The sequence below is a fragment of the Accipiter gentilis genome, chromosome 1 (genome assembly GCF_929443795.1).
Source record: "Accipiter gentilis chromosome 1, bAccGen1.1, whole genome shotgun sequence".
NCBI lineage: Eukaryota > Metazoa > Chordata > Aves > Accipitriformes > Accipitridae > Astur > Astur gentilis.
In genome coordinates this window covers 45,324,584-45,347,336 of record NC_064880.1, presented here as the reverse complement: position 1 = coordinate 45,347,336, position 22,753 = coordinate 45,324,584, and the positions used below count along the sequence as shown (strand labels likewise).

At 43.2% G+C, this 22,753-nt stretch overlaps 1 protein-coding gene across 1 annotated transcript; it reads left to right on the top strand.

Moving 5' to 3' along the window:
• Positions 1 to 8,648: 8,648 nt before the first annotated feature.
• On the top strand, positions 8,649 to 20,004 carry LOC126044193 (5-hydroxytryptamine receptor 5A-like). Its single transcript, XM_049813553.1, has 2 exons — positions 8,649 to 9,580; positions 19,207 to 20,004. Exons 1-2 carry the CDS (start codon positions 8,798 to 8,800, stop codon positions 19,537 to 19,539), a joined length of 1,116 nt encoding a protein of 371 aa, XP_049669510.1. The 5' UTR covers positions 8,649 to 8,797; the 3' UTR covers positions 19,540 to 20,004.
• Positions 20,005 to 22,753: the final 2,749 nt, after the last annotated feature.

Genomic DNA, 22,753 nt, shown 5'->3' with positions numbered 1-22,753 from the left:
AAGGAAAATCCGCTCTGAAAGGTAAGCGATACTAAGTACATGATGCCTGGCTCATTGAGTTCTAATCTTTGATTCCAGGTTTGCTTATGTATTATAAATAATACACATCAAAGTAGTTCTCATGTCTGTTTATTAACAGCACACGTAAAGAATTATCTCTGAGATCTACAGCATCATGCAGTTGAAGGGTCCTGTCTAAACCTGCAAGCTGTGCAGTTACAGTATGGGAATTGACTTACATTGTAGTGAAATTAACTCTGAGGGACCCATTAGATGAATGCAAAATTAATTACTTGGAAAGAGATGTAAGCAAAGCTGCAGTAAACCACTGTAAAGATCAGAGCATGGTTATGTGGGCACAAGCAGTGTGAATGAAGTAGTGTGGAGTATTCATTTGGAACAGGAAAAAAGCTGAGATGATGGGCACAGTCAGTGACCACCTGTGTGACCATGTGCTGCTTAGCCAGAACTGGTTGGGTTTAAAAGCGCATCAGAACTCCTGCCACTTCTCTATGTAGGCAAAAATCTTCACAGAGAACTGCTTTTTTCTGTTGCTCCTCGTCGTTCTGGGAACAGAAGGGTGACTGCTTTCTCAGCAGCTAGACAACCTCCAGTTCCACCTAGTTTTTTCTTTGGAAGAGTTGAGGCACTATCAATTTCTAAAGTCTGATATGCGGACAACTGAAAAATAGGGGTTTGGCACAAGACTGCACAACTCCCTGGTATATTTGGTTTGCATTTTCTTATATATCAAGAATATGTAACAAATCTTTGAAATAATTTCATCTAGAAGATGAAAAGACTGGATGGTATTGCTCTAGAGTAGTACTAGCTTACCCTAAAAATAAAAAAGTTAACACTGTTACTTAAACATTATAGATGTATAATGGCTGCACAGTCTGTAGTAACTACATAGTCTGCTATTTTACACTAATTTCCTGATTAAGCAGAAGAGAAATTCCTGAGCTGAGACTAAGTGGGAATTGAAAGGGAAAGGCTTCAGCTTCCTGGATTGTGCAGATGCAGTTACCTTTCTCTTTGTTTATGGAATCATAAATGAAAAATAATTTCTGATTAAATATCCATGTGTATCAGGCAGCATCTATTCTACTATGGTATTGCAAGAAGTTTAAAAGATTGTCAAACTGATTGGAAATCTAACGTTTCCTTTGCAACTTACCCTGTTATCAATCTTGTGAGCAGTTAATAGACCTCAGCCATCAGACTCTCAAGGCTTGTCTCATAACAGTGACTGATAGGTTGGGGACTAATATTGTGTGCCTTGAGAAATTGCCTTCTTTCTCTGAGAACCTTGACAAAGAAATTGGACTCTTTAAACCACTTAAGGGGGTGATCAAAACTGTCCTGCTTGAACTGGAAGATTTTTTTGACAGTTCTTGGAACAGGCCCATAAAGGAAAATTCCATTGCTGAGCTACTGCTCATAATCATAAAAAATCTTGTCATGATATGAGTTTCCTCTGCCCATAACACTGCCAAGTTATAGACAAGCACAAGACTAGTCAAAGTGTTGTCATCAAATTTTTCAGGATGAATGTCACAGGTAGAAGGCATGTTTATTGACAGTGTAGAGCAAGAATACGAGAACTGGATAAGATATTCTGTAAATAAGTATGCTTATATTTTGGCAGTAATTAGCCTTTTTGTTTCATGTATGAGTTGATGACTCAATTTTAAGTTAGCTACCAAAGCTTTAGATACTCTAATGATTTGCTTTCAAGCCAGTAATCTAAGGCTCAGGGGAAACAAGCTCTCACAGGAAGGGTGAAAAGGACTATGTGATTAAAAAAAAAAAAAATTTTAGTAGGGGTCTCTAGTTTTTCACACTGTGAAGGAAGGCAGGGTACTGACAGGAAACAGCACAGGTCTGTGACTTACGGTTTTAGGTTTACTGCTGTGCTGTTCAGGAGATAGTTGTCCAGTCACTTCAAACCCCTAGAACTTACAAGGGATTTTGCAGAGATCTAAAAATCTAGCAACTAGAAAAGAGCCAGTTACTAGCCCTTAATAGGTGGGTTGGTTGGGGGGCAGGGGTTCAGACTAAAATAACAATGATGAAAGAAGCCTAGAATCAACTGGCTAGGCATGCAGAATAAAATCTGTATCTGCTCTTGACTTTTGCTCTACTACCTTGATTTCCTCAGCATTTTAGCTGCTTGGCTTGACACGAGAATTCATGCAACTGTTTCTGATGCTTTTGTTTGCTCTAGATTTATAGAAGATGTTGAGTCGTGAAAATAAAAATCCAGCCTCTCAAACTGGAATGCTCTTTGCTTCTAAAAAATTTGCTGGCTTGCATCAAAGTCATAAATACTATAATGTTGCTTGTGTCAAATCTCTTTATTGCACAGCCACATGAGGAAGAGATTACCTTTTTTTTTTTTCTCCTCTTAGCCACCACAATAAACTTTTGATACGGAGTTGTGAGGAGAGGTAGAGGAAGGATGCCATTAAGAGAATGGAAGACAAATGGAAAATCGGGGTGCTGTCTAGACACACAGTCACTTTGTTATATCGGTGTCATCCAGCTTAAGAACTGCATTCACCTTTCAAAAAAAAATCTGAGCATACTCTACAATAGCAGTCCATCTTACAAAAATGTTTGGGAAGGTACAACACTGAAAAACATAAGCATCTACTATTTTTTCCCAGTTGGTAGGAATTAAAAAGAAGAAAATCATAGGCTCTGCAAAATCTTGTATGACAGTTCTGAAACTTCTTCCAAGTGCTCCTCTCTGTTTTTGCTGTCATCTGAAGATGTTCAGCCACTCAGGGCTTTCTGAGCTCCTCTATGAGTGGTTGCTATCACCTATGAATGTTGATAATTACAAGAATATTAAATGTGTTACTCTACATAACTAAACCTAGATATTCACTTATAGGGGTTGACAGACCATGTGAATTTGTAGGAGCTATTGAGTCTTCCTTTTAAGCTCTGGATAAATGTTCTTCATATATTGTCACTTCTCATTAATAAACCCCTTTCTGTATGGAAAGTGAAAACAGGCTTGAGTAGCAAGTAAGTTCTGCCCGGCACCCTTCTGTAATTAAGAGACCCGAGAATGAATTTATGAAGGGTACATAGTAACACTAATACCTACACAATGTAATTTGAGAGCATAAATGCAACCCTAAAATTACATTGCTTTAAAAAATAATTAAAAAAAAGGCAAAAAAACCATAAAGCAACTTCAATTTTCCATAGAAGTTGTATTCAGTGATATCTTTACATTCCTCTCTTAATTGTGGCAGAAAAGTTAGCCAAATGGCTTGTAGTACTCAGAAATAATAATTCTTTAATAGTAGAAAAAGAATCCTTGATCTGTACTAAGCCATAGCAGCAGATGGCCTGTAACAAAACTATATGAAGTGCTAAATTATTATTTAAACATGGTATTTTCTGCTTCATTGCAAAATTTTGCAAATCTTTCTAGTGCTTTGCACGTATGTGCTACTGTAACTTTATGTAAACTCTCCATAATTTTTTGTCCCACTTTCTACATAAATTCAGCAAGGGATTATTTGTAAATAAGGATACAGAATAGAATAGAGTATTTTTGGTTGGAAGGGACCTACACTGATCATCTACTCAAGATGAGGCCACACCAGTGCTATTTCAGGTGCAAACTAATCAATAAGGTATACAGGTTTTCATTAATCTTAAACTCATTCAAAGATTTCTTTCTTTGAGTATGGGTATGAAACTTGTCTATTCAGAACTATTGCACAGAGAAGTAAACCACACACATACATTCCAGCCTTGTAGTCATAATAAATTCATACAAAGGCCTTGCTTTACATTCACATTATGATGGCAGTGGAGTTAATTAGTTGTAATCAGTGGCCCATATGGGGAATGTTTTGTGAACACTTTGTCCAAGGAAGGAAGTCTGTTTCCAGCAAAGTTAAGACAAATGCAAAAAGAGTTGCTGCATGTGTTTGAAGTGGGCTAGACTAAGAATCAAAAGCATTTGGGCACTGCAACTTCCTTGGACACCAGTTAAAATAGAAATCAATGGATATGGATTCCTAAATAACTTTGAATCTGACACTTTAAAATGTTAAAATCCTCAAGTGGAAAGCCCATGTCTTGTACATAGTCAAAATAATAATTTAAAAAAAAAAAAAAAAAAAAAAAAACACCAAAATTCTGGCTCCTCCTCAAGATTATTGGCAATAGCAGAAGCCAATTGTCAAGGTCAAACAAATTAGATTTACTCAACTATAGATTATTGGGGGCGGGGTGGGGGAAGCCTGATATTAGCAAACCTACTACTATATAATCCCCTTTGTACTCATATTTTGGCCTTAGCTGTACTAGGGCTCATTATCTGTTAAAATACATGCACAAGTCCCTGTGGCAAACCTAATTCATGCAGGTATACAGATCTTTGCTGACTACCTCTTGTGTTTGAAAACCTTGCACTTAGTGGCTCGCATCCTCATAGTTTACATAAAGCTGATATTTGAATGGAACTTATTATGTCAAAGATTTGCTCATTATTATTAATAAAATCAATACTAGTGAGGATTTATGTGACATCTGGATTCTCCATCACATTTTCAATCACAAAAATATGGAACTAGCTGTCGAAAGGCTTTTGAGGCTTTGTTTTTCCCTTGAGCTGAATTTTTTTTTAGATATTTATCAAGTTAATTGCAGGGTTTATATAACCCGAGTTTTCGCTTTATAAAGGAGGCTGGTTTTCTGTTAAAGAGCTAGCAGAGAACAGAAGATGGAATAAAATTGCATCTACTAGAAGCTCTCATAGGATTTTAGATATAAAACAAAAAATGGAAAATGAGTCAAAACAGTGAAGTTCAGTGTAGTCCCTTTATAATGGTCTAAAAATAATCTGCTTCTCTCTCTAACAGATAAAAGCAAACTTCTGAAAAATGTAAACTATATTTAAATTTTATATATTTGCTATAAAAGTACAGCATCACTTCACATAATGAGTTGAAATTCTGTTATCTGGATGAATCATCATCCTCCAAAGCTGTTCCTAAGCAGCATGCTGTCCTTGAAAGTGCTTGAAAATGGAGAGAGCTATAATGAAGTGGGCCTGGGTAGCTGCTGTCTGGTGAAAACAGCCTGTTCTTTACACAACTGTACAAAGGGGAGCTTGGACAGGAATTACAAGGATGTGGGGAGGGTTAAGCTAAGTTAAGAACTGTTAGAGTGACAGAAAAGAATATAATTATGACAAGACTGAGTCTAAGGAGATTAATTTCAATGTCAGCAGCCAGAAGAGTGAGTTTTGCAGGTGGTGTTTGGTAAGGTGGTAAGTACTAGGAAATACGTTTTGCAATTCCTCACCTCTGTCACAAGTCCTTTTCTCAGCAGTGCTCAGGTCACCAGGGAAAAACGAGAAGAGATGCAAAGGAAGATGTAAAGTATTTCTACTCCTAGACTTACAAGCAGATTACTATTTTTCACCTTTTTGTGTTTTGTATCCTTCAGACTTCTCAGCCCACAAAACTCTAAACTTCTGGATGGAAAGATGACGTCATTTTGTATTTACTGTTAATTCTGTTATCTAGCTCCATGAAACAGTTGGTGATAGCGGTTATCTTTTCAGGATAAACACTGTCATACTTCATTGTAAGAAGTAACTGTGAAAATGCAGACTGTAGTTTCTGAGGTCACTGAAAAGTATCAGTGAATGAAACAAACAATTTTGTTTTCATTGCACTCTGACATGACAGCAACTTGTAATACTGTTACTGTACATAAAAGTAAACTAGGTCCTCCTTTAGTTTCAGTAAAAGAAAAGTGTGGTTTGTTTTGTCTCTTTCTTGTTATTTTTTATTATTATTTTTTTATTTATTTGCTTTTCTGTTATTTAGAGTACATGAATACATGCCAGTCTCCTCATTTTTTAAAATTCCCTCTTTTTTTCAAAGTATACCCTAGTTTCTGAGACATTGTAATGTGTTGCCGTAGCAATCTTTGAGGAGCACTAAGCCTTTGCATTCACAGGACAAGACAGCAGTGGGGTAATTATCAAGAAAAAATAAATCCCTTTGAGACTTTATTCAAGCCTCTGTATTATAAGACTAGGTTATTTCAGCCAAGCAGGAGGAAAAAGTGGGAGATCTCAATGCATTTGATGTGTGAATTGTAATGTAACTATCAGGATGTGGCACATATACATAATAAAAAGGAGTAGAGGGATGGGACACACGGCTTCTAGGAGAGGAAAATTTTGAGATCATCTGGGCTGCTTTAATGGTGGCCCGCACATAGTGTGCAACTCACAAATGAAGTACCCTCACATAAGAAAAAAGACCACCTAATTTCCTGCAGGAGCAGGAACAAACGGATCATACACTGGCCCATCTGGGTCCCTAAATATTAAATTGTGCAGTTAGTCTGAGTTTTGTTTGTTTGTTTGCAGTCTTTCTTTAATAGCTGAGTTATTCAAATTCTGACAAGATTCTTTTATTCCTTTATTAAGTTCACAGAATTGGACTGACAGTTGTTGAAACATTTAGAAGTTAAAGGGCTTTTTAATCTGCTTGTTTCCCTTACTGCTTTTAGGTCTGGGTGCCTTTTAAAGGAATAAAATATTATTCAGTAATTCTCTACCTGGCATTTTAAAAGTGGCATTAACTAACAAAATGAGACACAAATTAGAAAGGAGCAATATAAAGACAAAGCATACAAAGTTGCTTGTGAAGCAGTCACGTGCTGTCTGCGAACCCTGACAAATTTTAGCAGTCTCTAATTGTTTCAGATGCCGCTTTAGGCTTAACTTGCAAGCAGTATTGTGAAAAGGCTTTTCTTGACACGCTCTGTCAGGTTCTGCCTATTGCAAGCTCAGGTGGCAATATGCGAGACATTTGGCGCTCAGAAGTCCTTTTCTCCTAATAATAAAATCTGGTAAGTAATGCAGATAGTTTTCTCTTTGCTGCTGGCTTACACTACAGTACTTGTTAGAATTATTGCAGGAAAGAACAATTAAAATAATATCTGCATTAAGAGCCTGGGAAAGGATTTATTTGCTTTACTGTTCATCTAGTGAGTGAAGTGGCATCCAAAAGTTAACCAACAAAACAGCCTGGTTATTATGACTACAGTCATTGTCTTACATTTCTGTAATATTTCATCATTGTTCCAGCTTTTGAAGTTGGGAACCCTGAGTAAAGCAAGGTGGACCCTCCTTGCTGTGGGTAACGTAACGGTGCTGTGAGAGGGTCTATGTTTTGTCAGATGGTGCCGTTTCTTCAGTGAGCGTGAATGCAAGTGAAGAACATTGATTTGAGCAACATTCATTTAGACGGGACTATTCTGACCCAGAAAACAGTCCTCTACCTCAAAAATAAGCAACCAATCTCCTTTTCCCAAACTCCGCCCTGTTACAGTCTGTGATTGTAGGTGTGCTGCTATTTGCAAGGAAACAAACTTCACTGACCTTCTTTACTCTCAACAACTTCAAACCCCATTGGAGATCTCTCAACAGCACCGAATGACCTGGTAAGGAAAAAGAGCCTGTGTTTTGCCCAGTAACTCCCACTGAAATTGTCCTGGTAATGGACTAAGGGGAAACAAAGGGGGTGGAAATGCCGATTACAGGTTGTGAAGGACCTGAGGAAAGTAGGCCTGGATAAAGGATTACCTCCCAAAGACCTTAGACATAATACCTTAAGCACACCTTAAATATAATACCCAGGTTGCTATATGATCCTGTCACAGTACTTGTCACTGTTTATTACTCAGAAAGTGACAAAGCTCATCCCTGTGTCTCCTCTATGTGTACCACCCTGTTAACATCTATTACAGAATTTGAAAGAGGTTTTGTAACAGGTTCAAAATTACTTTTGAAACATCTTGATTTCCAGGGTAGTTACTGGAAAAGGCCAGGACAAGGGCGCGTTTTCAGAGTCTGGGCACGTACCCGTAGTAAAGAAACTGTGCCGTAAACCTGCCCTGAAACAGACGTAAAGATGGAGATGTTCCTGGCCACTTAAAAATTTAAGAGAATTTCAGAGATTTTTTATTTAACTGGAAAGACTCCCTTTTAAATGCTGCAGCCTAGAAACCACTCACGTTCAGTACTAAAACCGTCCCCAACCTTGCAGGCTGCGGCCGGCGGCGGCGGCGGGAAGGGGCCGCTCGCTCGAGGCCAGGCGACGCTCCGGCGGAGCGCTGAGGGGAACATGGCGGGCGGGGGCCGTGAGGAGACACGGGTGTCCCGCCGCCTCACGGGGGCCGTGAGGGGAAGGGGGTGTCCCGCCGCCTCACGGGGGGAGAAGAAGGGGGTGTCCCTCCGCCTCACGGGGGCTGTGAGGGGAAGGGGGTGTCCCGCCGCCTCACGGGGGCTGTGGGGAGAAGCGGGTGTCCCGCAGCCCCACGGAGGCCGCAGGGAGAAGGCGGCGGAGGGGGCGGCCCTCGCCACACCGGCGCGGGCCGGCCGCCGCGGAGGGGCTCCACCACCGCCCCCGAGGCGGCCGCTGGGGCGGGGCGGGAGCGGCGGTGCCGCCCTCCCCCGTGCCTGCCCGCCGCCGCGGTCCCGCCGAGCCTCCTCGTCGGCGCCGCAGCCGCCCGGTATGGGCGTGAGGAGCGGCGGGCGCCGGCGGCAGCGGGTGCCCGGCGGAGCCGCGGGCTGCGTTGAGGCGGCGGTGCCTGGCGGGCGGCCGCTGGGGGCAGGCCCGGTGTGGGCTCCCGCTCCGCGGCAGCAAGGCTGGGGACGGTGCTGGGGCGTCAGGCGGCCCGGGAAGGGGGAGAGCGCTCGTGTGCGGCAGTAGTGAGGGGCCGAGCTCCAGCCCCGGGCATGGCGGAGACCCTGAGCCCCTGCACCCCACGGGGCCAGTGTCAGGCCAACATGGGCGCCAACGCCTCGTCAGCCAACGCGGACAGCAACGCGTCCTCGGCTGCCTCCGCGCTGGTGGGTGGCAGCGCGTGGAGGGGCCGGGAGCCCTTCTCCATCTTCACCATCCTCGTCCTGACCCTGCTGGTGCTCCTGACTGTGGCCACCTTCCTCTGGAACCTGCTGGTGTTGGCGACCATCCTGCGAGTGAAGGCTTTCCACCGGGTGCCCCACAACCTCGTGGCCTCCACAGCGGTGTCGGACGTGCTGGTGGCGGCCCTGGTGATGCCGCTGAGCTTGGTGAAGGAGCTGTCGGCTGGGCGGCGGTGGCGGCTGGGCCGGGAGCTGTGCCTCGTGTGGGTCTGCTTCGACGTGCTGTGCTGCACGGCCAGCATCTGGAATGTCACTGCCATCGCCCTGGACCGCTACTGGTCCATCACCCGCCACCTGGAGTACACGCTGCTCACCCGCCGCCGCATCTCCAACGTCATGATCGCTCTCACCTGGGCGCTCTCCGCCGCCATCTCCCTTGCCCCCCTCTTCGGCTGGGGGGAGACCTACAGCCCCGAGCAGGAGCGCTGCCAGGTCAGCCAGGAGCCCTCCTACACCATCGTTTCCACCGGTGGGGCTTTCTACCTGCCCCTCTGCGTGGTGCTTTTCGTCTACTGGAAGATTTACAAGGCGGCCAAGTTCCGCGTGGGGGGCCGCAAGAGGAACGCCGTGGTGCCCCTGCCTGAGGCTGCCCAGGTAAGGGTGGGGGACAGGGGGGAGAGCCCCTGCTGCCTCCCGCAGGAACCTGTACTCTTGCTTCTCATCTGCTCCCAGCCGTCACCCCTGCAACGGTGGTTTTGGCACAGCAAGAAAACTGAGATGTGCCCTGGGGCTCTCGTGTGAATTTAGCTCTGTTACAGACTGGATGCGAGCGGTAATTAGCCAGTCAAAAAGTGCCACTCTTGGAGAAGAGTTTTATTCACATTTTTTTCTTAAGTGTGCTATAAAAGTAAGTGACAGGTGCATTCGCTGCCAGGCTGGAGAGCCATTTAAACACTCTCTCTTTAGTCTGAACCTACCATTCATTGTTTTTATTTTTCCTCTTTATCTTATTACAGTGGTGTTGGGGTAAGCGAAGACATAAACAAATTCCTAGGTCATGTACACAGTAAATGCACGCACATTTATCTGCTGACACAGACTTTGTGTGGGATCTGTCTGTCTGAATAGATTTTAATAAGCAGATAATACACTTTATTTATGTGCTTGTGCTATTTTACCATGAATAGTGGGAACATACTGCTCACTGCATAGTATTGAAGCAATGAATTGTTTCTATTTTAAAATTACCAGCTGTCTTAAAAAACATGTCCTCTTTCTTCTTATCCCAAACATTGCCTGTAATCCTGCAAAGCCCAAGTCACGTGGGAGGTCTCATTCATTTTGGGGATACACCTAGCTAAAGGGAAAGCTGTGTCCCTGCAGAAGGGTTGGGGTTGGCCCTTTGTGTCCCATTAAGTCAGGCTCTCTGCATGACGACACTGTCACCCATGCCATGTCACCAAGGTGCTCGGTAGTGCTCACTGTAAACTCCCTCTTCTTTCTGTCACATACCCTTACTCCCACTCCTGACTGTGGAGGAACTGATTCTTTATAGTGCATTTCTGTTGTTGCATGTTGTACTTGCTAAATCCAGTCCCTTCCTCAATAACAAAAGATGATCTGTGTGGATGTTAAAGATACATAAGGAAACATGGAGCATTTTCTGTTCAATTCGGACTAATCCTGCAGAGCCTCACTCCTCTGCTAAATCCCTCTAACTTTGATTTGTAGTCATGGTAGGCACTGTTATTATGGTAATGAATAAAAGTAGGTTGTGCCCCCTGATTCTAGCAAGAGATAACAGGCACTGGCAATTATGTGGTCAGACTTGCAGATTTGGGTCCTGATGTCTTGAAGATGGTTATAATATAAATCGATTTATGAAGCTGTCTTCTATGCAAAAGCAGAAAATGTGTTAGAAAAGATGAGAATGTCTTCTCTAGTGGCATTCTTTTTTTCTCCTACAGCCTTCAACTGCTTGTTTGCACCAAATTTCTTTCCAAGTTGTTATAAGTGTGATGAATGTATTGCTTGGCGTTAATATATAATCTTCCCAAGCACAAAAGCTAACTGAATATTTACAGTGGTTTTGCATGCTTTACCTTTTACATACACACATACTCATACAGGACTAGTTGGAATCTAAAATTCTGGGAAGCTAAATGAGCTGAGGTGTTGCTGTTTAAATTTTAGCCTATACAGAGACACATTGTTGGTACGTTAGTTTTAGCATGAAAAAGTCTGGCTCCTAATTGTCTTAGTTCTGTCTGCAAAAGCCCTTGCGTGGGCACAGCTAGACTGGCAGGTAAGTGCTTTTTTGCTGATGGGGTGTCTGGGAGCGGGTTTAGGCTATACTGACAAAAGAGCTGCTGTCAGTGTGAGCTGAATACCCATTTTGGAGGGGTTGCCAGTATAGCTGTTGTTTCAATACCGGCAGTTCTTCATCTTTATTATATTGGCAGTGATTAACATATTAACTTCTCCTTTTATAACAGTGATTCTTGAATCTGCAATTGGTATATAGTGGCAACCTTCCCCATTGTCCCAGCTTCATTTGCTGACTTACTTAAATAAAAAGACTTTTGCGATTCATGTGCAAACCTTTACTCATCATCTAAAGGAAGAGCTGATCCCCAGCTGTACACGTGTATGTTAACTGAACCTGTGGATCAAGGGAGCTGGCATTCAGGATGCCTTTCTTCTTAGTTTTCTTTCTAAGTTAAGAGACTGAGACTTACTCACTGAGTTTTATACTGATCTCATTTAAGCTTATAGGAGCAGGATCCATCATGTCCACAGGAACAGTAGCAGTTCCCCAGTGAATTCTGGAGAAGAATCTTCAAACACATCACTACTGCTCCTTTGGCAAAACCCTTTTTTTTTAACATGCATACACAAAGATTACATTGCCAGGGTATGTGGCAAACCTAGTGAGGTGATCCAGCTTTGCTTCTTCATATCCGGGGTAATTAGGCTGTCAGTGTCAGCACTGTCGTCTCTGCTGGGGCAAATTCAGTTCCACTTACCTCGTTTTGCCCATCAACTCACTCTAATTTTCCATTTCTTTCTCATCTGATGTCTCTCCTACCTTTACTTTCTTTCATCCCTTCCTTTTCTGAGAATGCTCACCTGTCATGCTCAGCCTTGCAACATTTTTCTTTTGTCACTGTTAGTCTGGGTGTGAAGTCCCCTCTGCATCTGTGTCAGTTCTTACCCCGGGTGCCCTGCACCAGCTGATCTGTGTAACATTAGAGGGGCTTTTGGCCGCAGATGCCAAAGGCTGGCAGTGCTTCCCAGGCTGGAGGTGAGTAGTAACAGCTGTGATCCCTGCTGGGAGTGACGTCTGTGTTGCACTCGGGAATTAGCTGTCAGGTAGCGCTGGATTGGAACTGCATGCCAGGGCTGCAGTTTATGGCCTGAGGTCTACCCAGCAGTGTAGCTGGTAATTCTAGCAAGTTAATTTAAGGAGGAAAAGGTTTGAGGTCATAGTACTCATATGCAAGTAGAAATGCCTTGATGAAACCAATGCACCAAGTGAAACAGTTGTGATGGTACCTTGATGTTTTTGCATGGTGCTTTTCAGCCAACAGAGCCAGGCACCAAAGTGCTTTGCAGATGGCCACTGTATATATATATGTATACATATATAGATATATACAGGGAAAGAGCAGTTGTCTCCGAGCTGAGAGTTGGAATACATACATTGTGTTTCTATACTCTTACAGAGGTGCAGAATAGAATAGTTACAAAATAACTATTTTGAGTCATTTTGGGTTAAAATTTTACTTGGGTTTTTTGAAAAACACTTTTTAAAGTCTTTGAAAAAAATTCAGGTGAGGGAGATGGACATGAAACATCTGAGGTGCTTCTAGTTTTAATGAGACCTTGTTTCTTACTTTCCCTTGAAACAAAAATATTGCAGAATTGGGACCCTAAATTAGGCTGGTGCCTTTATAATTATTTATTTGCTAATTATCAAACTCCTTAAAAAGTGAATTCTACAGTCAATACTGACGTGAGCGACCCTCATAAAAAAACTAGTGACATACCATCACTGACAGAGAACTGTACTCTGTCACACCTTGCTGACAGTAGGTAATAATTCTCTCTGTAAACAGTCCAATTGAAATAAATGAGACTGCTTGAAAAACAGCAGAATCTGCTGGATAGTGCCCTTTTAAATCAATGAAGTCACTTATAGCATAGGTTTTGCCCAGCAAAACCAAGGATGGTAGACTGAACGTCAGGATTACTTAGATGTAGCAATGGCAGTCAGGATTAAATTTCCATGTGAGGAGTTAAAAAACAGTTCTGTTGATGGTTGGGTTTGTTTTGTTTTTTTTCTTTCTCTCCTCTCAAAGTACTTCGTATAGTGCATAAGTAATTAAGCCTGATCCAAACCTTATCAGTTTTGTGAGAGTCCTTCCTACTTTCAGGCACCAGATCTCCAACTGTGCAGTGTTATTCTGCACCTGGCTCGTTCAGCCCCTCCAACCCATGTAAATATTCAGGACAATATGGGAGAGAAAACAGATTCTCCTCTGAAGGAGTCACAGGCCTTCTCTTTCTTATTTCTGCCTCTGACTGTACAAGTAGAAGAGATGGGTCAGGAAACAAAGTGCAACTGTCTGGAAGAGTGACAACAGATGACAGAAAGGAGAAAGGTGAGGCGGGAAGTGGAGTGGCTAGTGATTTCCTGGGAGAAATGCAGAGCTATTTACAGCAGAAGAAAATCCTGTGAGAGAAAGCAGGTGTTCTTTTCCCTAACAAATGTCCTGTTTGTCATATTGGTGGAGCATCCAACAAAGTGTAGACATTCCTCTGTTTTGATCCATGTATACAGATGGGTTAAAAGATGGGATTTTGGTCTGTGGATGAAAACTGGGGGAGAGGTAGATAGCTGAGGAAAATGCAGTCAGCACAGAAAATGGATGGTTTGTTGCCCATTGCTTGGCATGCTGACCACAGAGATAAGAGAGCTGAGCGATACTGGGGGAGGACGGGCAGCAGGCTGTCGCACAGCACAGTTGTGTGCATGATTGGCATGTCACTGCTGGATGATGACAATATGCCACATGTACAAAGCCCATGAACCAATAGACAGGGTGGCTATGGCTCATGCAGCGCGCCTGGCCAGCAAGGGCATGCGTCATAGGCTCCCTATGTTACAATCGAGGCGTGTTTTGGCACCCGCTGGCCACCTGTGCCGAAACCCGTTCCTCTGCAAATGTATAAATACCGGGATTTTTCCGAAGAGTGTCGGGCTGGTGTATGGCGAGGCCACCATTGCCTCCGTGGGAATGCCCATGTAAAGCTGGCAACTACCGATTGCTGGGCTGATCTCATGGGGCAAGACGGCACAAGAATGTACGGATGGTCCATCTTCCTCACAGTCCTCGGGCTGGTATGTTAATTTGCTTTACAAGATACCCTTAGCATAACGCACATCTGTAGTTAATAAATGCTTGCTTTTTCCCCTTATAGTCAGTGTGTGTGTGTTTGCCTTCTCAGAAATCCTCGAAACCACCCTAAATCCTCAAAACCACCCTAAAACAATCCTTTGTTGTGCCTTTCAGTTTCTTGTGTTCTTGTTCAAAAGAGCAAGAAGTATGCCAAAGCTGCACTGAGGCAGTCATGATCTTTGCTGAATCACGCTGTAATAGGAAAAACTCTGAATTTGTGGTAGTAGGTCAGATTTGACTATGTTTCATCTTTACTGTTGTTTTATTATTTCAGACCCTGGAGGTACAGTACAAACAGATAAACAGTACTTGCCATGAAGGACCAGTAATAACAATCATTAAAGCTGTAAGGAACATTTTAAATCAAGGGATTTCGTCAGAAGCTCTTTGGTGGCATGTTTTGTATAACACTGCTAGTAACACAGGAATTGGGAACATACAGCCATTCAGTACTAGTAAATTACTGGGGACAGACAAACAACAGAAGTGGCATTGAACTGCAACTGCTGATCAACATACAGAAGAATGAATTCTGAAACTAAAACCAAACTCCTTTGTGCCTGTAGAAGAATGTGTACTTGAGAGCTCTTTTCCTTCATTTAACTCTCTTTATGATACTCTCACTGGAAAGCAGTCATCTCTGCACTTCTCAAAGCCTGTTGTCCTGGAAATGGCTGATTTTATGAATTCAGAACCTAATTCTGGCCTCAGAGTAGCAGTCCTTTCATACCAAGTTTTTTCACCACTGCTCCTGACTCACAGATCCTGGAGCAGAGCTGGGGTGGAGGGAAGGACCGAGGTATAGTGTGCTGCTAGCCACCGAGTGAGAACAGTGTGCAACACAGTACAGTGATGCTCACATATGAGAGATGTCCCCAGTATAAACTAAGGCATCTTCATGGATTGCTTTAATTTACAGTCTGTGACCACCTTTTCCCCTGTCACAGTCTGCTTGCTAGTGCTCATCAGTAGGCCCAAAATGGGAGGAAAGGTTTTGTACTGGGCTTGTCCTGTGTTCCATGTGGCACAGGGATAACGGTCAATTATTCTGACTTACGTTAGAAATTGGAGTCATGCAAAGCCTCCAGGATTGGCACTGGAAACTGCAAATTTGGTATATCAGAGCTGTGTTTAGTTCAAGAAAATCACAACTGGCAAGGCTGGAAAGTAGCTACATAATCTTTTTGGCCTGTGCTCTTGTTCATACAATGCCAAATTACAGGGGATTACCCCATGACTGCATAAGGGGGAGAATCCTTTAGCAAGGATCCCCTGCCAGCATGGTGTACTGCAACAGCATTTGCCTACAGTAGACTAATTTACTTTCCGTGTACTTTGTGTGGGTTGGCTTCTAACAAACAGCCTTGACAACATAGTCTTGGGGGCTGATAGTTGTAGCAAGGATAATCCTGCACCAACCAGGCCAGGGAGATGAGTCAGGTCTGCAGCAAATCATATGGAGAGCAATAAAAATAAAAAAAAATTGGAATTATAATGAAAGGTTGGACTTTCCCAGATTTGCAGTCCACACTGATATTTATTTTCTGATATGAACGGCACTTCAGATTAAATCCATGTTTAACTTCAAAAATCTAGTGGACTTGTCCCCGATGAATCGGTGCCCACAGCAGCGATGAGATGCTGGCAGTCCTGCAGTAAGTGTCTATGGTGACCAGGCAGGGAGGGAGCACAGTACTGAAAAGCTGACAGGTTTACAGGGGCATTGAGCACAGGGCCACGCTGGAAACCCTCTGCAAAGACTGGTCCCTTTTGTCATAGTACAAGCCAGGAGCAGCTGGCCAGTGGATCGCCGGTCTGCCAAGTGGCAGCGCTCACGCCAGGGGCTGGCACTTGGAATGGTACCCCATGCTGGGAATGCCCAAGAGGCAGGTGTCGTGGCGGGTGGGTCTGATGGAGAGCCAACTGAGCGAGTGCCGTTCACAGCGTGTGCGGCTGGTCAGCTGGAAACAACGTGCAGAGTGAGCATTAGACACTGATGATCATGGAAAGCTGAGCTTTCATACAGCTTCTGAGGTTTAAATGCTTGTGTAAGTCCTGTTGAAAGCACAGGCTGAAGGACCTTGCTGAGCAGAGATACTAGTTACCTGTTCAAGAACATTTTGTGTATCCTTTTCAAAGGATTTCTTATGGAAAATTGAAGCAAAATATTTCCAGTCTGCCAGGGATATTTACACAGTATACTTAATGGAAAGTTCCGTGAGAGATCCCATTATTTTTCCTAAAGCACCAGGCTGCTATTTGCACTTTTATTACTGCTATTACAACATTATTCAGAAGTCCTAGGCAGAACTAGTAAAAAATAATTGAAAAAACAGCTATGACAACAGAGAAAGTAGAAATTATGTAGATAGGAAGACAGCTACTGTCCTGTAATTTACAAAAAATAATCATGATCTATTTTCACTTGCTCTTTACTATTCAGAGGCCTGATCTGACAACTAGTGAAGTTTGAGAAAACTCCTCTGATTTCTGTAGGAACATGATCAGGCTGTAAATGCATGCTTCATTAGGGAAAACACCTGAGGACTGTGGTATCTTCTATCAAAATAAATTAAATAACTTTTTCTCACAATAGGTAATTAAGTGATAAAAGAGTCACTACTACTAAATTCTGCAGTTCAGTCACAAGCCTTCTAAAACCTGAAGTACCGAAAAGGCTCCGATTTGATGATGGCACACTGCAAGCTCTATCTTCTGAGTGAGAGTTGAAGGTTAAATATAGTACCAAACTATGCCCGATGGTAGTGACAAAGTCCTTTGTATGGCTCTTCCCAAGAGGTGTACTTATGTAGCTATTCCTCGGGGCTAAGACATAATCTTTCAGGGTTGCTTGTCACAAATTTGTCCTCGTGTCATACATTCATCCCTTTTTGCAGAGTGTGATTAAGGACGTGCAGAGCAAGTCCTTCTGCAGACAAATGGTGTGATCCTTGCTACATGAGGGGTGTCCCATTTTAATTGTCAGGACAGATGTGATTTTCATTTTCCTCCATTATTTGCCTGCACCCATAATCTGCTGCTCTTACATTCTGCAGCCATGTCTCATGTCTGAGGGTGAACACAGGGATATCCATCTTGAAGAGTGATTGTTCAGCCATTGCCAGTGCTTCCCTCTCCGAGCCGCTGTGCTCATATTAAACAGAGGCCCTCTATCTATTGTAAAGCTTGCACAAAGGTGCCACATGCATGTGGAATATGTAGCTAATTTAACAACAAGCCATCTTCAGTGTGGCATCAAAGTCTTGCAGTGCCTGTGAATTATCACTTCGGCAAATTTTAGAGCCTCAGGTTGCATCCTTAAACTGTTTATTTTATTGCACTGTCTTCACAACTGTACTGCCTAGAACTTTAAACTCACAGATACTTTAATCTTCAGATTAAAATCATAAGGAAGTATCTTTTTCCTGTGAGACTCTAAGCACATTAATAACTTGTGCCCAGAACCTGCTTGCCACAGTCTCGCTGCCACCCAGAGCGCTGTGCTGTGCTTAGTGCACAGATGAATAGCTTGCCCTTAGCAAGAGAGACAGAGCCAAGAAGTACTGTTGGTAGTCCGGGGTAGCTGATGTTCTCCCGTCTTGTGTAAATTCTGCTGAAGCCAGAGTTTGAACTGAAGGCTGAGTGAAATGGTGGTTTTCTGGCAATGGAGCACTTTTTGTGAGAATACCAAGTAGATGAGAGTGAAACAAAGGACAGGTGACAGAAGAGAGAAAATGAGGACCAGAAAATGCTGCTTCTTCAGCAAAGATTTTCTTTGATTACCACCAGAGTATTGTATAAGCTAATTCAAAATGGTGGCACAGAGCCTGAGGCTATGTCATTCAGGTGCATCCTTACGCTCCCATTGTCATATACTGCGTTGGCACCGTCACCAGGCTGCAGCTGGTGCGATACACTGCTCTGTCCTTCTCCAGGAGGGAGAAGTGCCTGTGGTGAGATAGCCTCTGTCAAGGAAGACCAGAAGGCACCCGAGTTCTGTCTTTCATAAGGGACTCTTCTTGAAGGGTTTACTTTCCACTGAAATATTTCCAGAGTATTCAGTTTTATTTCAGGCATTTATGATTTTGAGGGGGTAATGAAATATCAGCATTTTCCAAAGAACAGACACATTCCTTACAACTTTCCTTTAATTGAAATCCCATTCTTTCATTAAAAAAGGTTCTGATGGAAAAATTTTCCTGCAGATTTTTCTGAGTTTTTTAGGGTATGCTCTGTCCCTTCTGCAGAACAAGTGGTAGTGCCAAGCTCCTGCACCCACCAGAGATGGGATTTTGAGCTCTGCATCCAGGCAGTTAGGCTGAAGAAATTAGCTTTATCTTGCAGTCGAGGAGCAGGCATTTGTTGCGGGTCCCTCCCCAATACCTTACAGAAATGACCCAAAGGGCCTGCAATGGAATGAAACTCATTTACGATTCAGGCCTGAGAAACCCTAAAGGTCATGTAGCAGCATAGGGATAGGCAGAAGGCACATGCCTTTGTTAGCCTTCCTTAACAACCTGATTTCCCAGTAGGTGTCAAGGCATCCAATAAAATAAACTGAAAAAGAATGCCCACAACACATACGGCATCAGTTACTCTTTATTTAGCTTTGTTTGTCAGTCACACTCGGCAGCTTTTCCAACATAATGAGAAGTCTGGTAATTTTGGCACTCTGGGGCATTTTCTTTCTTTAAGCATGGAAGGAATGGAATTGGGGCCTTTTGTGGTAGGTGCACAGATGTCGTGCTGTCATTTAAAAGTAATACTTCACTCAAACAAATTGTCTTGGTAAGAATCCATGTTTGCTTTTGTTTTGAGGTGAAGGAAGCTTCGCCTGAACCACAGATGGTGTTTACAGCTCGTCATGCAGCTATCGCTTTCCAGACAGATGGAGAAACATGGAGAGAACAGAAAGAGAAAAAGGCAGCTCTGATGGTTGGCATCTTAATTGGAGTTTTTGTACTGTGCTGGATCCCTTTCTTCATCACAGAATTAATAAGTCCCCTCTGTTCCTGCAACATCCCACCCATCTGGAAAAGCATCTTTCTTTGGCTTGGCTACTCCAATTCTTTCTTTAATCCTCTCATTTATACAGCATTTAACAAAAATTACAACAATGCCTTCAAGAACCTTTTTGTAAAGCAGAGGTAAAAGGGGACACAGAGGAGAAACTGATTCCTTTATTGCATAATACAGAGATTTCTGGAGTGAAACGTGCCTGTGATACATACCGTTTTCATGCACAAGAGCTGTTTGAGAGGATTTAGGAAGTGAAAAAGAAGACGCAAGATGTTTGGATATAATCCTACCGAGAGTTTACAGCTCTCCCTTGGAAATACATATATGCTGCTCCAGGGTTTGGCAAAGAAGATGGAATCAGTGAATACCTCCTGTCTGCTCTTTGAATCAACATGTGTTAAGGTCTGCAAGCCAAGCACTGTATGCATCTAATACCATGACTGTCAAATCTAACTGGACTGATCTCCTCTAATCAAGCTACAGGTACCATGCTGTAGCTCTCTCATCATTAGCAAAGGCACCAGTGGGAACTGCTAATTGAGCAATACTGAAATGTTTGTGATATGGGCAGGATACTGGCTTAATTTTTGAGATTTATTTGGAAGGGAATAAACATGCTGTATTGAATCAGTTGTTGAATTGATGTGAAATTAAAATGGATGACTAAGCAGCTCAAAAACATGCCCTAGTGTGATTGAAGGGCTGTGTGTTCTCTAGCAAGCAGCAGTCCTTGATGGGAAGTCTTGGTGAAATACAGGTCAGTTATGTCCCCTGGGGTTAAGTGAAATTTTAGAGCCAAGTGTACAATTATTTAGAGCTACTGAGAATGTGCTCATACTGCTTGCACAGGAGGAGGATCTAGCGAGGAGTTTTCACCTGCCTTGCACTCTCTCACGCTGCAGGGCTTAGGCTTTCCCTGTTTTCTGAAACCCGGGTGAGCTCAAGGTGGGCACCTGATACCTCCAAGTGAACGGGGACTGTAGGCATTATTATTTCATGCTACCATAAAACTAAGCATGCATTTGTGTTACCGACACCAATCATGTTGTATTCAGTCACCAGGTTTGCTGGCAGCAACACATGGCTGCTTGGCAGTGGTAGGTGAGTACCTGCACTGCACTGTCTGGGGCCCTTGCACCATAAATGTTGTGCTCATCACCCTCCCAGAGTAAAGTCCACAATTTGTCAACTTGCATCAACTTCCTCCCACTGTAAGAAAGGTATTGATGCCATCAGGTCTAAGTGACACCAGAAACTCCAAAGTGACTCAAAACCAAGCCTTAAATTGCTTTTCCAAGATCTAACAAACACCCCTGTCCCAACAATATATACATAAATAAATTAAAAGGTAAGTATTCCCATGCATGCTGCCAAGTGTCTCTCTCCATATTCGTTCCTCTAGTGGGTTTTACTTCCTCCCCTTCCCTGCGGGGGGAATGCTGACAGCATCTCTGAGTATTTCTAGCATGGCAACTTTTTATTGACACCCTCTCCCATCTCCTCCTAAAGCTTCTTTAGGTACTGTAAGGGTAAAACATCATAGCTCTGATGGGGCTGGACATCACAACTCCTTTTGAAGCTGAGGTTTAACCTTTTATACTGCCTTTCTCTGCCAGTTTTGTGTTTTCTGCTGCTTAAGCAACCCTTTGATTCAAAGCATACCCTCAGGCAACTAACACAAAACTGCACAGAATGACTAAAATCACAAATTTCAGCTCCAGCAATATACACCACTGGCATCTTGATCTCACTGCGGTGCATCATACTCGGCCTCAGAGATCTCTGACAGTTACCAAGCTAACGGGCATTGCATCGACGTGAGTGCTGACCGCGAAGCTGCTACCAAAGTCTTGGTATCCTGGCACTCTCTCACAGGCAATGGCAGCTAGGTGTATTTCTGTCAGTTGGGGACTGAAGTACTTAACAGCTGTGTCAGAGAGTTATTATCAAGTAGCTTGTGTAGTCTGAAAACCAAAAAAAATGATGCAGCCTTTACTTGCTTAACTTTAAAGCACAGTTTACTGCAGCACAGCCTAAAATGATTCATGTACCTTGTGATGTCAGATTGAGCTTAATGTCAGGTACATGGGCAACTTAGACCCAAGCAATTTCCAGCTCCTTTCCAAGTAAGTGATTTAAACAAATGCCATCAAAGCATACATTCCTCCACTTCCTTAAGGGAAGCACCTGGCCTCATTGCTCTGCCATGGTGTATGGTGAGACCAGGCACTGCTGTACTTCACACCCTGCAGTACTGTGAAATTCCAGTGTGTCCAGCCACGTCTGCAGCCAGAGCCACCTGTGTATCTTATGTACCTGCAGAGGATGCGTCTCCTCTCAATTTCAATGAGAATTAAGAAATTTTAACAACCTAGAATTTCAGAGAGTTGTTAGATAGTGGCTCAGACTTTTAAATACCACCTTAAGTAATACTTTCGCTTGTGAATCTCAACTTGCCTGCATATGGAATAGCTACAGTTCAAACTAGTGTTTGGAGGCTTAACTAAACCAGAAGGAAGACAAATATGTAAGAGTCTAAAAGTTACTGAAACATGCAGGCCTTATTCAGAAACACTGATATTTTTCAAGTGAATTGAATTTTTCATGCAAGATGATAGTCACTGCTCTAAAAACCTTAAAATCCAAACAGATGACATGGAGGGAGAAAATGAAGAGGTCATCTTAAGCTGGTTGTTGAAAAGCATACAAATCTCCTGCATGTAGCCACTCCTGAAGTTTCCAGTGATCACGCTGTGGCCAAATTTTAGTGCCTGTACCTTATCCACCTGGTAAAACAAGCCATTACCAACATGTAAATCTTAACACCAACCCTGCTGCGCTGAAGTTAAGGCACATCACCGTCTGTGGCTGCAGCAGCAGAGAGATCTGTTCCAATTGTACGTGCCCGCTGACTGGAGGAACACGAGGCTCTGGTTCTGGTGTGGGAACCCTTCCAAGAAGCAACACAGATTTTGAAGGTATGTTTCACCATGGCTTGGCACGCAGAACTGGAGAACATACCATAAAGGCAGAATGCTGCTGGGCAATACAGTGGAGCTGTATGCTGCGCTGCTACTACTGCAAGTGCTGAAGATGCCGCAGGGCTGCCTTCAGCTAGCTTGAGAGCTGGTAGCAGAGCTACTGATGTAGCCTGCAGCGTAGCTCTCCACCTCCTCAAAGATGAATTTAGCTTCCTTAGAAGGTGAATGTGAGCCTCTGGAATTTTGCTGTGAGAAGTTCTCAAGACAACTAGGTTAGTGCTCTGCCCACTCAAGCATCTGTGACAGCAGTGAGTTGTTACAGAATGACAGGCTTCCACCGAAAGCAGCCTGCCTTCATACTCACC